The sequence below is a fragment of the Agelaius tricolor genome, unplaced genomic scaffold (genome assembly GCF_023055355.1).
Source record: "Agelaius tricolor isolate 1412-34295 unplaced genomic scaffold, bAgeTri1.0.p SCAF_6, whole genome shotgun sequence".
Taxonomy (NCBI): Eukaryota; Metazoa; Chordata; class Aves; order Passeriformes; family Icteridae; genus Agelaius; species Agelaius tricolor.
In genome coordinates this window covers 40958269-40973109 of record NW_027269266.1, presented here as the reverse complement: position 1 = coordinate 40973109, position 14841 = coordinate 40958269, and the positions used below count along the sequence as shown (strand labels likewise).

The following is a 14841-nucleotide window of genomic DNA, read 5'->3' as shown; positions in this document are numbered from 1 at the left end:
GGGGAAGGGAAAATTTCTGCTTGTTAGAGTACTACAGAAGAAGATCATAGACTATCATGAGTTGGAAGGTCCCCACAAGGATCATCAAAATCCAGCTCCTAACCCAGCACAGAACAATCCCAAGAATTACATCATGTGCCTGAGAGCGTTGTCCAAGCACTTCTTGAACTCTGTCAGGCAAAAAACCCTCACAGGTGAAAACAATTCTGTCCTGTAATCAGCAAAATCTGTAAGCCACTGTTACTTAGGCACCAACATAAACCCTAAACATTTAGTTTTAAGTAGAAGAGTGGGACTTAATTTGCTTAAGCACTTACACTTCTACTTATTGTTTGGCCAAAATCACAGTCTTTGCTGCTTTAGGAGGCTTCTGGGTAGCAGAATGATAGCCAACAAACTTTGATCATTATACCTTTCCTGGCTTAGTTGTCAACAGCAAGCAGGATTTGACTTTAAGCTTTCTTTTTACTCTCTTAATTTTTGCTTTCCTCTCTTAAATGTAGGAATGATAAAAATGTAACATGCCTTTGAAGACTAGACTTTCTTGAGACATCCTTTCTGAATCTCTCTTACTGTGTCTTTTGTTAGGAGCTCAGATTTTTCACACTTACTGTTCAGAACCTATTTTAAATTCAAATATATTCTATCTGTGAACAACATGGAGAATAGGAATTGCTTTCAGAGTAGCTAAAATGTGATTGTTCATTTTTGCTACTCAGAATAATATATAGGAGAGTGCAGGATTTTTTCATTTGCTCCCTGGTTTCGGTTGCTTTCCTGCAGTATGTGCAAAGGTGCATATGAATAAACATTTATTTTTAAAATCACATTCTTTTATACAGTATCTACACATTACAGAGAAACCTGAGAATGTTTTATAGTTGAGAACATAACCCCTTGAGTAACAGCTTTTTGACGTGGCCAGGTGTGTATCCATTCTATTACATGCAGATAGACCATGGGTTCAGTTGGCTGTAATGTCAAAACCAGGTATGGGCCAGGCTGTGCAAGGATGCAGTACAGCTGAGCATAATCTCAGCATTACCAGTTAGCCAGTGTGCACCACCACATGAGTTTGTTGTCTTTTTTGCTTCTCAGTCTAAGCCTTTAGACTTCTAAGGCTCTGTGTAACATTGTGCGGACTTGGGGACTTGATGGGAAGGCATCAAAATACCCCATTTGCCTTTGAGAAGACATTTCAGTATGATTGCATGGGCATATGCATGCTAATCTGACTTTGAAGAAGGCAGCTGCTCTTACATAGTTTGTAAGTGACAATTGCTTGTAATCCACTGTGAAAATACTGCCATATATATTTATGTAAAATATATGGTGCAGTTTAAATTATTTTTCAATTGACCGCATATTTCCTTGGGCAATAGTTCTGCTGCACAAATAATTAGAACTTTATTTCTTATCCAAACCCATGATTTCCAGGGCAGAAACATCAAGAAGATTTCTGATACTTGTCAGGGACAGCTATGCAAATTTAGTTACGCTGCCATTTTGGGAATGAGAACTGTAAATAAAGGCAGCCATGGCGAAGATGTTTTGTCACAACAGAGACACTTAAAATGATGAAAGGCATAATATTGCTATGAGGAAATGTCTGATCTACTGCACATTTTCTCTGTATTTCTCTCTTCATGAATGAATATTTTCTGTAGGTACTAAACATTAAGTTCTTAGCCTGTTTTTCAGAACAAAACATACATTCTTTCCTCTTAGTATTCATAAATTTTTGGACAGGGTAGTATAACCAGACAAATATGTGCTCTTTCTTTGTACCAGGGTTCAACTCCACCAATGACTGTCTTTAAAGGAAATAAAAGGCCGTATCAGAAGGACTGTGTGCTTATTATCAATCATGACACTGGGGAATATGTGCTGGAAAAACTTAGTAGCAGCATTCAAGTCAAGAAAACAAGGTAAAGCTGGGGACAGGGTTAATTGATAGGATTAATTATTGCTTAAGTTTCAAATTAAGACTGGGTTTTGAAACAGAACTGTCTTATTTTGTAGTGATGTTTAATTACCAAACCTTAGCTTTACGTGGCCAATTATCATGCCTAAAAATGCAAATAGGAGTGTGAATCCAAGAGTAAAGAATTTGCAAATTCTCCACAGCTGAAATGACATAATTATAGTTTGCAGTGAAACACCTGTGATGGTTTCAGGCTTTAGACACTGGCTGAAGGATGGGATGTGTTTCAAGAATCTCTAGTTAGCCAAAAAAATCCATGAAAATATTAGGCTGTCAAAAGGATTACTGGACTTTCTAGGTTTGTTCCCTACAACTTCCTGTGGGAGTCAGGATATTTCAATAACATAATCTTAGGGAACAAGAAACACTCATTCCCATATTGGATAAGCAATATATTAAGTGAAACACAAGTACAAAGCCTCCAGCTGGTGAAGGTGGGCAGAGAAATAATGGTTATAGTATTTTGCCTAGAAGAATTGATGAAGCCAGAAATACTTTCTGACCCAATACTCTTCTGCACAAATGCTACAAAGTATGCAGCTGGAAAGTTTTTGTCAGTCCTATTGCTCAGCAAGTGCCTGAAGTGTCTGGATCTTTCAGCATCACTGAACCACAGGTTGACACATAAAGAGAAAACAGTCACTCGAATATCTTGTGAAGAAAAGACTCTTGGATAAGTTTACAAGTTTTACATTAAAAAACACTTTGTTGCAGTATAGAACCCCTGGCTGCTAAAACTACTAGAAATGTGGGTTGCTGCTCATTGGTAGTTGGCTGGGTGTTTGCCAGGAACACCTTGAGTTCAAGGTAAATGGACTGTAACACTCCTCTGAGTCACTGATGTGAAAACTCATCCATGTAGCATTCATCTTGTCCAGTGGATATGAGCACATCAGAGATGAGATTGGAATTCCCAATTTCAGTTCTGCTGGACTTTGTCTGGGTGAAGCTTAAGTCAGAAGGGAGCAAATAAGTGCAGGAGGGCCTGAGTTCTGTGAGATTGATTACACTGAGTTTTGAGTCTCGTGTGGGTAAAAATACTTAAAATTTTCTCAGGTAGTAAAAAGTTTGGGGGTCCCTGTTCTGATGAAAAGTGCTTTGCAAAGTCATTGATTTTCTAGATCAGAAGTGCCTTTTATTTTCCATGGCTACTCTGATCTTTAACGACCTGTTGGCACTCTGTGGGAACAGGGCTTTTAATGTTAATACCTTGATGAAATTCACAGGGGAGTAAGTGAACTTACTCCACATAAAACCATCTGTAGTTCCAAGAGCATAATTAATGCTGGAAATCTTTTACCATCCACTTGATACAGTGAGTATCTTGCCAACTTCTCACTTCTGCTGTAGATAAACTTTAAGCTGCATTAATGTGGTATCTAACAGCTGCATGTTACTGATGAACGAAGAGAGGGTTGGTTCTGTGTGAGACTGAATCTAGAGTTCACTGAGGCATAGAGATATCCCAGTAAACACTCCATGTACCAGCTCTGGTACCACAGGTGGTTTAGGTGAATCCCCAGGACGTTGAACATGGGCTAGTTTAACTTATCTCATATTATGGGATTAGTTTCCAGACACAAAGTGTAACACTACTGAGGTGGGACCCTCCTAGAACAGAAACTGAGCTCTCATATCCACAAGCTGCTTCTGTGCTGCACTGCACAAAGCCATAACCCCAAAGACTTTGCTGTTATGCAATAAATACACCACACCCTTTAGACTTATTATGGTGTACTGTAAAGGAACCTACTTTGGGTTTGTGGTTTGTTTTTTGGGTTTCTTTTTCTGCCAAGGGTATTGACTGTTCTGCAATCTCAATCACATCAGAAGTTCAGTAAAAGGCAGAAATACCTGGTTTGAACTGAACAGATTGGCATAGTGTTATTCTGGAGACTATTTTCCTCTAAGGAAATGGCTTAAACTGTTTTGAAGGGCTAACAGCAAATGGATAGAACCCAGGAATTAAATGCTTATATGCTGTATTTAGCAGTAAGAGTGATTACTCTAGCCAAGTTGACCTCTAAGAGAGTTCAGTTTGAGATTATTTAATTGCAACTGAGAAAATTGTTTCTTTTGCTGTGACTGTTTTAAGCAGGATTTTGTTGTGAATGGATTTGCAGTTACTTTAAATTACTATGATTGATCATTCTTTTTTTAAAAATACAACTACTAATTGCTAAATTAAAGCCTTCATTGTTGTTCAAGTAGAGAATTTGGCATCACTGAACCACATCTGGATTTGAAAATACATTTTGTAAGGGTGTTGCAGTGTAGTTGTATATGTTTCTTTGTTATTGAAAGTAAGTGTTGCATACAGAAAGCTGTAATTCAGTCCTCATCTTTGTAAAACAAATTAGAGATCTTTACAAAAGGAAGTCAGAGATGAAGCGTTAGTACAAGGATATTGAAAAAGCTGGACATAGTTGCACAGTACCACTAAATGTGTCTGGTTGTTTCTTCAGAGCAGAGGGCAGCAGTAAGATCCAAGCCCGAATAGAGCAACAGTCTGCCCGAGCATCTCAGCCTCCTTCACAGTTCAGAGCCCCAACCAAGCCAGCAGTTGGACCTAAAACTTCTCCTTTGAAGGATAATCCTTCACCAGAGCCCCAGCTGGACGATATTAAGAGAGGTAAAGAAGGGTTTGTAGTTTCTTTGTCTTTCTTCTTTATAATAAAAACTATGACTGTGCAATTTCTAAAAACATTCAGGGATTAAAAGATGGTACTTGATAGCTGTGTTGACTTCTTTATATCTTGTTTCTTTATTCATCTTAGTAAACTCATTATTTATTCTCTTCTACTAGAATAGATCTTTATATTGCCATCTTCCCTGGAGTGAGAAAACTTCCTCTTTCTGGGTAATTTTCTTTCTCTGTTGGGGAAAGAAGAAAAAAAATTAATGTGAATTCAGAAACCTGTAGCTCAGTGCTGGACCAATTGCAGGGGTGTCTTAGGCCACCACAGCAGCAATAACAAAGTGTAATGGTCCAAGGTCTCGTTACACAGTCAAGTCACTTGGAGAAGGTTACCCTGCACTGAGTAAGGCTGGGGGCATGGAAGGGCTAGGCAGCTGTGTTCCCAGTACAAGACAAGCTTGCACCATGGCAAGCACTGCTAGTAGGGGAGGAATGAGAGAGTGAACAAACCTGCAGCTTACCCTCTTCCACAATCACTCCTTTGCAGCTTTGACACACATGCCTTATGGCTGCTAAACTTCTATTTAAAAAGTACTTTGAAGAAATGATTGGCTCAACTCACTCTTTTGCTTAGGCAGAGCTTTGTCTTAGTGTTCTGCTGTGGGTAGGGCGCAATTTCTTTGCCCATGCCCTTCTTTTGCTACTGATGGGATACCTGTTTTTGCTGTGGATAATACAGTCAGGATAAGGAAGACTTTAAATTTTTGTTTGGTTCTTCTCTGGCACCAACACCAGACACAATTATTTTATTTTAAGCTAGTTCTTTCTGTCTGCTTTTTTTTTTTCTGGGTTTCTTTTTTCTCTGTCCCATATAGCTATTTTTGTCTGGAGACTTAGCCTATGTTAATTGCCCAGATGAAGTTAATTACTCACCAGGGTGTTTTTTCAGTTCATGCTAATCACTAGGTGACACTTTTGCTGCTAAACTGTGTGTTTGCATAGGTGCTGACTGGTCTCACTTTTCTGCAGCAGTAGTGTTTTCAATACTTGGATGCTGCTCAGCAGCCTGAATCAACCTCTGAGAGATTCTGTTAGCTACATTGTTATTTTTATTTTCTGTATAATAGGTAAGAAAAAAGAAAATAGATGATATATCAATTTTTTAAAATCAGATCAGTTGTGGATTTTAAATGTCTTTTCCTATAGGGTATAATAAGTTACTTAACCTTTGGGGCACTCTTTTGTATACATACAGCAATTTGTAAAGATTGTATTACAGTAAAATAATTACATTTGTCTGGGGTGACACCTATTCTAAAAGATAATTCTGTAGTGGTCTAAAGTATAAGTCACATTGTTCAGAGCTATCCTAATATTTTTTTTTGCCACCTGATAATCTTTTATATGAAAGTACCTCCAAATAAATAACCTGTGGGGTTTTGTTTCCAAAATCAAGAGTTAGAGCACCTGACTTGTACTAAAAATAGGACTTTAATTTGGTGCTTTATAGGGGGAGTTGTACAAAGCCCCAGAAGAGCCAAAAGCCTGGGCAGGGGTGTTTTTGCTTATAGTCTATAACTCTTTCCAGCACTGATGATCTAGAGTGTCAGCCTTGCTGAACCATTTATATCATAAGAACCTACTTAAAAGAGGTAGAATTAAAATTTTGACACCATTCCACAATGAAATGCGGACAATGACCTGTAAAAGCTGTAATGTAGTCTGCAATCCTGTTATCTTCCCTTAATGTGTGTTTTTATGAACACAGACTTGTAAGTTCAGAAGAGCATGTGTTCTTTCCATTCAAGTAGAAGCTTTAGTTTTGGTTCAAGTACTTCCTCTGTATGAAAGAAAGATAAACAGAAAGCTGAAATTCTGTGGTTTTTGTTTAATGAACACAGCACAGAATTTAAAATTCCCAAAGAAGCTTCTTGAAAGGATCTCTGGCACTTTGACACTCTCTTGCTTCCTGTATGCCCTACTTAAGGGTGTGGTGAGACACACAGCCTTCATGATGGTTCACAGTAGTTTTAAGGTAACCTCAGTGCAGGTGTCTGCTTTCCCTGGTACCCTCAGCTGTGCATTTCCACCCCTCCCTTACAGGTGAGCTGGAAATGAACTTTCAGGTAGATCAGTTCTGTCCCAGTACACAGCTGTCCAAACAGCAGTGTCTGAGGACAGGGTCAGAGCATCTGGGAATTGAACCACTCCCTTCCTTCATGGACAGAGGCTTTTGGGAGGCTATGTTGAGGGTTTTGCACAAGTAGAATCCTTTCCTCTTCAAGCTTCTATATTGTCCTCGTTCCTGATGGGAGCATGGGAGAGGGTAGGAGCTTGTTCTTTTGAACACTCAGCTACATCTGATAATGTCTCATTAAGCTGTGAACATTTGCATGCATATACCACAATACAGCCATTTATTTGCACAAAATAATTGACATTTATCAGACCAATTTGACCATAGCAGAAATGTTTTCAAAAGCATTGACATAATTACAGCATGCAACATATTGATATATGTCAATAATATTGAAAAATCACAGCATGCAATAATATTGACATGATTACAACATCTGAGAAAAAACCCACAGAAACATATTTCAGGTTTGAAGACTCAGTGCTTAAAAATCTGAGCAGGTTTTATTTACCTGGAATGTAGCTGTGGTATGTGAAGATTATGCCATAGCACTGTTTGTCTCTCAAGAACACCTCAGTCAAATTTTCTGCACATCAGTATAAAATACTGCCTCTTTTAGCTGCCATCTCCACGTGCTCAGGGTGCCAGTATCAAGTTGATTTCTCCACCTTGCATTCTATTATTACCAGTAAGTGTTCTGCTATAGGCATTCAAACTTAACCCTCCCTAAAGTTAAATGACTTTTTTCTGGCAGTCCTTGGTATTCTTGCAGTCTGAGGTGAAGGCTTTGGTTAAAAAATCTGCAATCTATTGGAATTGAGAGAAGTTGGAACAGTTAAACACTCTTATGGTATTTGATACTGAATATATACAGAAGACAGCCCTATTGAGAAAGGCTGTTCTGTTTGGATAATGATTTCTGACCTTGAATTTATTTTTTTTTACTCTAAAACCTGTATTACCTTCCAGTGAAAATGGTCATTTTGTCTTCTTGAAAGAAATCTTACAGCTGTAACATGAAATGTAGAGAAGTTAAGGTTCCCAAAGCATTGTCAGCCTTTTCAGATGATGTAGACTCAATTAAGGCAAGTGCTCAAAACTGTACTGTATGGAAAGCTTTTTTAAAAGTAACTGCTGCACATCCTGACTCTTGTCATCTTTCAAACTGCAAAGGCGCATCAACATGAGGTGTTTGATTTTATGGTGCAGAAATGTCTAGGAAAGGTCAAATTCTTTCATTGTTCAGCTTAGAATATATGTGCACATACACACACAGCTATTTTAATGGAAGCACCATGAGGAAATGTTTAACCCACATCTTCAGTACCTATAGCTGTACTAAGCATAGCAGTCAAATGGGAAAATGCAAAATTGAACCATTGTAAAGCAGCTGTGATTTTCCTATAAGGCTTTGATGTCATCATTGGCTTAGTCACTGACAGTGTGAGACAAGAGTGTTTTCAACAAAATTCCTTTGTGGTCCGGCTGAATTTCTCTTGACAGACTTCTTGTGTTGCAGCAGCCACCAGAACATTAGTGGAAACAATTGCTTTTCTCTCATCTGCTCAGACAAGATGTTTAAAATTCCGGGCTCAAGGAATGAGAGACAACAGAGATCTGAGGGGAAGCTGTCAGCCTGTGAGGCAAAAGTTGATTAGAAGATGGGCTCTGACCAAGTTTCTACCTGTGACCAGTGTCACTGATAACAGCCTTAACATCCCAGTCCTTGAAGCTTGTGGTACTGCTTCTGTTTTGCTTTTTCTTGCCTCTGTTCAGCATAGCAGGCTTTAGCACTACTTCTAAGGCATTCTCTCATTCCTTTCTAATAACCAAATGTGTTTTATGGTCTCTTAGTTTTCTGCTTCCCCAGCAGAAACCTCCCATTCTTCATTCTCACACTAATCTCCAATTCTGTTTAAAATTGGCCAGGCTAATCTTCCTTTCCCATTGGTCAGGCAGCATCACTTCCTTCAGTGATCTCCTCACCTACTGTATCAAGTCCACACTTCTTGCTTAGGTTTTTGGGCTTTTTCCTAGTTCTCTGCAGTGTGTTTTTGTTTTAACTTTTCCCTCTCACTAGCAATGCCTAAGATCACCTCACCTTCTTCACTCTATTTTACATATGGGCTCTATGTTCTCGGTCCCTGTGCCAACATTCTTCCATTCCAGCCACAGAGTCCAGCTTTGTAGTGATGTATGTGTAATTCTCAGGCACTTGTCCTGTGTTAGACTTGTCTGTTATATCTTTTTGCACTATGGATTGTGATAGGTGATTGTGCTTGCTGCAATCCAGGATATTCTAACAATGTATTACAATCACTGTAATTTGCAACTAACAACTCCATCACTAGAAGAATGTAGAAATTTTACATCATTAAGCTGGGGGGGAAAAGTTTAAACCTGGGCATTTTAAAGAGAAAGTACCCTTAGTCCTGGTTACCTTTCCTTTAGCTTTCCCCTATTAATTTCCTAGCCTTAAATACAAGGAACATTTATAATTTGAAAGCCTCAGTATGAGTAGGCTGAGAACAGTGATTCACAGGTGCTTATTTGTGTGTGTATCAGACTCCAGGCCTGAAATGTATTTTTAAAGCCTGCAAGACTGTGTTGAGAGGCCATAAGGGAGAAAGATATTACAGTACAAAGTAGAATCTGCTGCTGGCCAGTTGAATCAATATATGATTCTGTTGAATCATATTTTCTTTCTCTTCCAATGGTCTCTTATGCTAAGTCTTCAAGCTGAAAGAGTAGGGTTTACCTGGCATACTGGTAAACCACAGAGAGCACAGATGGTATAGGTAGGGATCTATATGTAGGAAATAAATTGGAGAAACAGTACTGCTATCCTGAAATACCCAGCTGGAGTGTAACCATAGCACTTGAAATTGAGCTCTAAACCTTGAAAGTGAAAAATAGTGATTTTAAATCTGGCGAAAGAAAACACAATTTCTCAAACTGATACATGATAAGCTAGAGCAATTCTCTCCAGCAAATATTGCGGAGGCTGAAAACTTAGCTGTTACTCTTTATTTTAGACTTACAATGTTCTCTAAAGTTTAGAAAACTTTAGCTGTTACTCTTTTGTTTTTGTTGGGCTATTTTTTAGCCCAAGGAAAATGAGTCTTATTAAAAAGGAACTCGTGACACACATCTGACCTAACATGAATTACTCCTGGCATCAGTTCTCCACTTGTTAGGTAGGGTTGATAATACCTCATCTCTCCCTTCTTTCATTCTTGTCCCTTTAATCTGAGTTTCCAGGGCAGGCACTGAGTTCTAACCCTGTGGGTATAGTACTGCTAGCACAACAAAAGCCTAAATTTTGAGGGTTTCACATCCCATGTTTAATATATGTGTGGATGTTCTCTCATGGAAACCTGCCAAAATGAACTGAGTCATTAGATACTCAGCCTTGTGGGTGGATACAAAGGAGTTGTCCTCTACTAGTGTTTAGGCCACTTATAATTATGACAAATTTAACAATATTGTATAATTTGGGGTGACATACCTTAATAGCTCTTTAGTAACCAGTCATTCAGCCAACATTAGCTGTTGCTGATGAGGCTGTTGTGGGGCCTGCATGGTGTTCCAGTGTTTCTTTGCACTGGAAACCCTAAAGTAGGCAGTGTCTTGAGTTGTATACCTTCCTAGTTTCAGAGTAGTTTCGTTATTTCCTGGCTACTTGTAAGCTTCATCATAGCAGGTTATGGTATTTTTGCCACTCCCCAGTATGTGAAAATTCTCAGCTATTCTCATCTGTCCTACTGCAGAGTTATTTGATGTCATCCATCTGCTTCTGAAGTTTGTTTACATGGGCTGTGTGACTGTGCTGAAGCAGTTTCATACATTATCTGAAGTCAAGGCAGTTTCTGTTGTAATCATTTGCCAATGTCCATGTACCCACCCCCCAACACACCATTTTTTGTGTTTTCCAAAAGCCTAAATGTCAGCAGCATCTAACAGTTCAGATTTAGATTTCCGTGATCAGCTGATGTGCTTACTTTGTATGTAGACCATAGCCTGTCAGAAATAATGAAGCTGAAAGTGCTTTCAGGAGTGTGAAGTATATGAAGAATAATTGTGGAAGTGAAGGTTTTATGATAGTAACCTATGCTGTTGTTTCTTAAAATTTAGCTATAGCAGTAAGTTTAAAAGTTTTCAGGATTTTTTTGTTTCCCTTCCCTTTCCTTTCATGTGAGATATTTTGGTGTGATAAACTATACTTGACAAAACCATCGCATTTGCACATTCTTTCCAAAATTCCGTGGGGCCCTGTTTATGGTATCAACCAGATGAATTCCTTTTTATTTCAGAACTGAGAGCAGAGGTTGAAATTATTGAGCAGATGAGCAGCAGCAGTGGAAGCAGCTCATCGGATTCAGAGAGCTCATCTGGGAGTGAAGATGAAAGCTCCAGCAGCGAGGGGGAAGAGCCAGCACATGTTTCCCCTTCCCAGCCACCACACCAGCAGTACAACAACAGGAATGCTGTTGCTAATGGCACCAGCAGGCCACAAGGAAGCAATCAGCTCATGAACACGCTCCGTAAGTAAATGCTTGTGTCTTACCACTGTGAAAGCTGATTATGACCACTCATTTACTTAGCATGATAGGCTAACTTCATGAAATGCCTTTTGCCAAATAGTAGTTCCAGGGAGCTGCACTGGGTGAAATACATAGGCAGATTTTATGAGCAGGGGGCTGAGACTTGTCTGAAGGTGTGGAGAGCCTGTGGGCATCAGTGCAGTGGTCCCCATTGTCCCTGTCGGGTCTTGATTCAGGCCTCCAAGTAGCCACTGGTGTGGGAGGATCTGGTGCACTGGAGGATGGGATTTATTTTCATGTGAATACACAGATTAAATGGAAATACTGGGGTTGACACATGTCAGTTAAAGGTCTGTAAAGAGCTGTGAACAGCTCAAGGCTGTTCTGGGTTCCTAAGTCCAGTCTTGTGGTCTTCAGTATTGCTTTGTCAGCAGATTTATTGTGTTGGTCTCAGCTGTATTTTCACAAATACCACATTTTGAAGGGAAAATTTAAATTAAAATTATGTTAAAATATTTCAGCTATGGTGTTGCAAGCATTGAATCAGTACAAGCTCACTTCACCCTTTAAGAAGTGTCAGGAACATTTTTAAAGCATAGTTCTGTCCCATGAGACTCTCTCTGGGGATGTGGTGTGCCTCTGTGTTGCTCTTTCCTTACGCTACATCAGGTATATTCTAACTCCATGGAGTTAGAATATTGAATTTACAATTGCCATAAATTGTTCTTAATTCCTCCTGAGGCATATTTGCACACATCTCTTGGCACCCATTCATAGGGAACTGGTGGAGTCTGAATACAGGTATGTGTAGGGTTTCCAGCTTTGAGAAGATAAGTATATTGTACAGACCCCACCAAAAAGCCCTGATGGAAAACTTAGAGACCTGTCAGTCTTGCTGCCAGTAATGAAGGACTAAGTGAAATCCAAAGTTCAACAAAGTCATTAGGACTGTGTCCATTTCCCTGTTTCTGGTTGTGAGCAGCCTCCTCTCTGCTTCTCCTCGACCACAATACTGCATGGGTTTAATGATCTGAAGCCTCTGACTGCAGGAGAATCTGGGAACTCCTCTCTTCATGCAGTGCTTTTTGCTTTTGGATTTAAAATACTTTTGCTGTGGGAGAATCACCCCTAACCCAAGTCCTTGTCTCCCATGTCTTGTCTCTATGTCTGTTGAACAGATGCCCTGCAGCTGCTTTGAGGGGAGGGCAGTGGGAGAATGCTGGAAGAGTTAGGTTCAATTATCAGAACACAAGCATGATTCTTGCCCCTTTTTATCCTCTCTATCTCACCAAATCACAAGTGCTCTGCAAAACAGGATCAGAGCCAGTAGGTTTGATCCATATCCTGGCCTTTCATCCAATCTCTGCACTTTGGAGGGCAGCCTTTACCATCACAGCACATGTCAGCTTCGTTCACCCTTGAGTTGTGATGGCTTTAACAGCCCTTTTGGTTTATTGACATGTGGAGGCCTTGCCTTGGCTACCCAAATGGCCTTATGCCAAAAAAAAAAATCTGTTTTTAAAGGGTAAAGAAAGCCAAGGAATTCCCCAATGCCTTGTCCCAGAGCCATATATGGGAGCTTTGGTGGGTGGAGACTGTGGAATGTTTTCTGCAGCTGTTAGCTTGGAGAGGGCTGTTGTCCCACCAGGGAGCACCTTTGGTGGCTCTGGAGACAAGGATGCTTGGTTTGGCCTGAATCCAGCTATTAGCCCCATGCAGCTCTTTATGTTCTTGGGCAGTTTCATTAAATCACAGATGATGTTTGCATTCATTTAATGTGTTATTCTTACTTAAATCTTCCAGTGTAAATGTGACTGTTCTTTGGTTTGATTGCCATGAAATGTGAATTGACGCCTACTCACTTGTTGTGTTTTGTTGGTTTTTGTTTTCCATAGGAAATGACTTGCAGTTGAGTGAGTCTGGGAGCGACAGTGATGACTAGAGGCTGAGCTTTTGCTGTTTCTGTTACATATACATGAAGAACTAATTTACCTTGAAGTGATCCTATTGCTTATGAAGAGGAGCTGGCACAGAGATGGTTCCATGTGTGGAATTTTAATAGAAGAAATGCATAGCCCTACAAAATAGCAGATGTCGAGGACTGTTTTACTGTGTGAATTACGTGTATATATTGTGTATATTCTTATTCTGCTAAAGCTTTGAGTACATATGTACAGTGGGTGAGCCAATGTATGTTCCTGTCCACCATCTGTAAGTTTAACATGTAATTATGTGAGGTCATCCAAAAATCTCTTGTTTGTAGGGTATGTTCAGCGCATCATGACTTTGTCAGGGGACTTTTGTATATAGGGTGAGCATGTGCCTACAATGAGTTTAAAAAAACATCCAGGAGCTAGTGTGTGCACTGAAGTAGGACTGCCATAAATTAGGTTTCAATACTAAATTGATTTCTTTGGTTTGGGACTTTTTTAATGCCTTTTTATTGCTGTTTATAGTTGATTTAATAGACTGACTTTTAAACAGTTGGACAATAGGAATGATTAAACCATGTTCGTCACAAACCTTGCTGCATCAGTGCCTTATAAGCAGGTTTTTTAAATAGTGCTTCAATTCCTGCCACCTTCCCTGTTTGGAGCAATACTGAAACCTCAGATTGCTTCTGCAAACAAGAGCTGTGTGTCACATACAGCCTGCTGTGCTGTGAGGGCAGTGACTCTAGCAAAATGAAAGATACACATCAATCACCTAAACTCATCCAAGTAGGAATCAGATAATCATTCTCTTTAGAAACTGAAGGGTCTCATTTAACTCAGACTTTCAGACCTAGTCTTTAGAAATACTTACAATCCCAACTACTAGTGACGTTGCAATGCTACAAATGCAAAATATTTGACTTACTGAAATTCTAAGACTGGAGCCCTCTTTGCAGTTTCCTAGAGAGTGCAAAAAGAGGTGACAAAACAAGTAGCCATGAACCAGCAGAAGTCTCTCTCCCACCACAGTTGTAAAGGTAGACTTTAGTCCATACTGTTCATTGGACGAGACCTCTTTGTGCTTGACAGGAGTACACAGAACATGAAATATTTGCCAAGGGTGAAATTCACCCCTGTTTAAAGGGTGTTTAAAGGGTGCTTAGTTGGATTATTATTAACTTTTTTGCTCACATGGAAAATGAGTGCCATATAGGCAGCCTCTTGTGACTTTTTAAAATCAAAATTCTGCTGACATAGGACAAGTTGCACCTTAGTTGTGGTGTAATCCTGAGGAATGGGAAGCTGAATCAGATGCCTTTCCATTCTCAGGTCTCTGCTTTGCACTGCTCTCATCTGTCAGTTTGTGTTTTAACTCCTGTTTGTTTACTGAGCTCTGTCCTTTTTTTTAACATGTTAAAGAGCAAGGGGACATTTGAAGGGAGATTTTATTAAATGGTTTATTTTTTTGCATTAGATACATATTTAGGCATATTTTTGCATTATTGTACATACATTAAAAATACTTGCTTTTTTTTAAAGTGTTTTGTGATGTAGGTATGTATTTTAATGGACAATTATGAAATATACTTGATGAAAAGCCACAA

The 14841-nt window shown here is 39.4% G+C and overlaps 1 protein-coding gene across 1 annotated transcript in view; it reads left to right on the top strand.

Annotated features, from left to right (window-relative positions):
• EAF1 (ELL associated factor 1) overlaps positions 1-14841 on the top strand; it is a 20022-nt gene extending 5181 nt beyond the window's left edge. Inside the window, exons 3-6 of the mRNA XM_071429490.1 lie at positions 1792-1928; positions 4450-4616; positions 11073-11303; positions 13199-14841. Of these exons, the coding sequence (XP_071285591.1) occupies positions 1792-1928; positions 4450-4616; positions 11073-11303; positions 13199-13245 (582 nt within the window). The 3' untranslated portion in view covers positions 13246-14841. The remainder of the gene's footprint in view (positions 1-1791; positions 1929-4449; positions 4617-11072; positions 11304-13198) is intronic.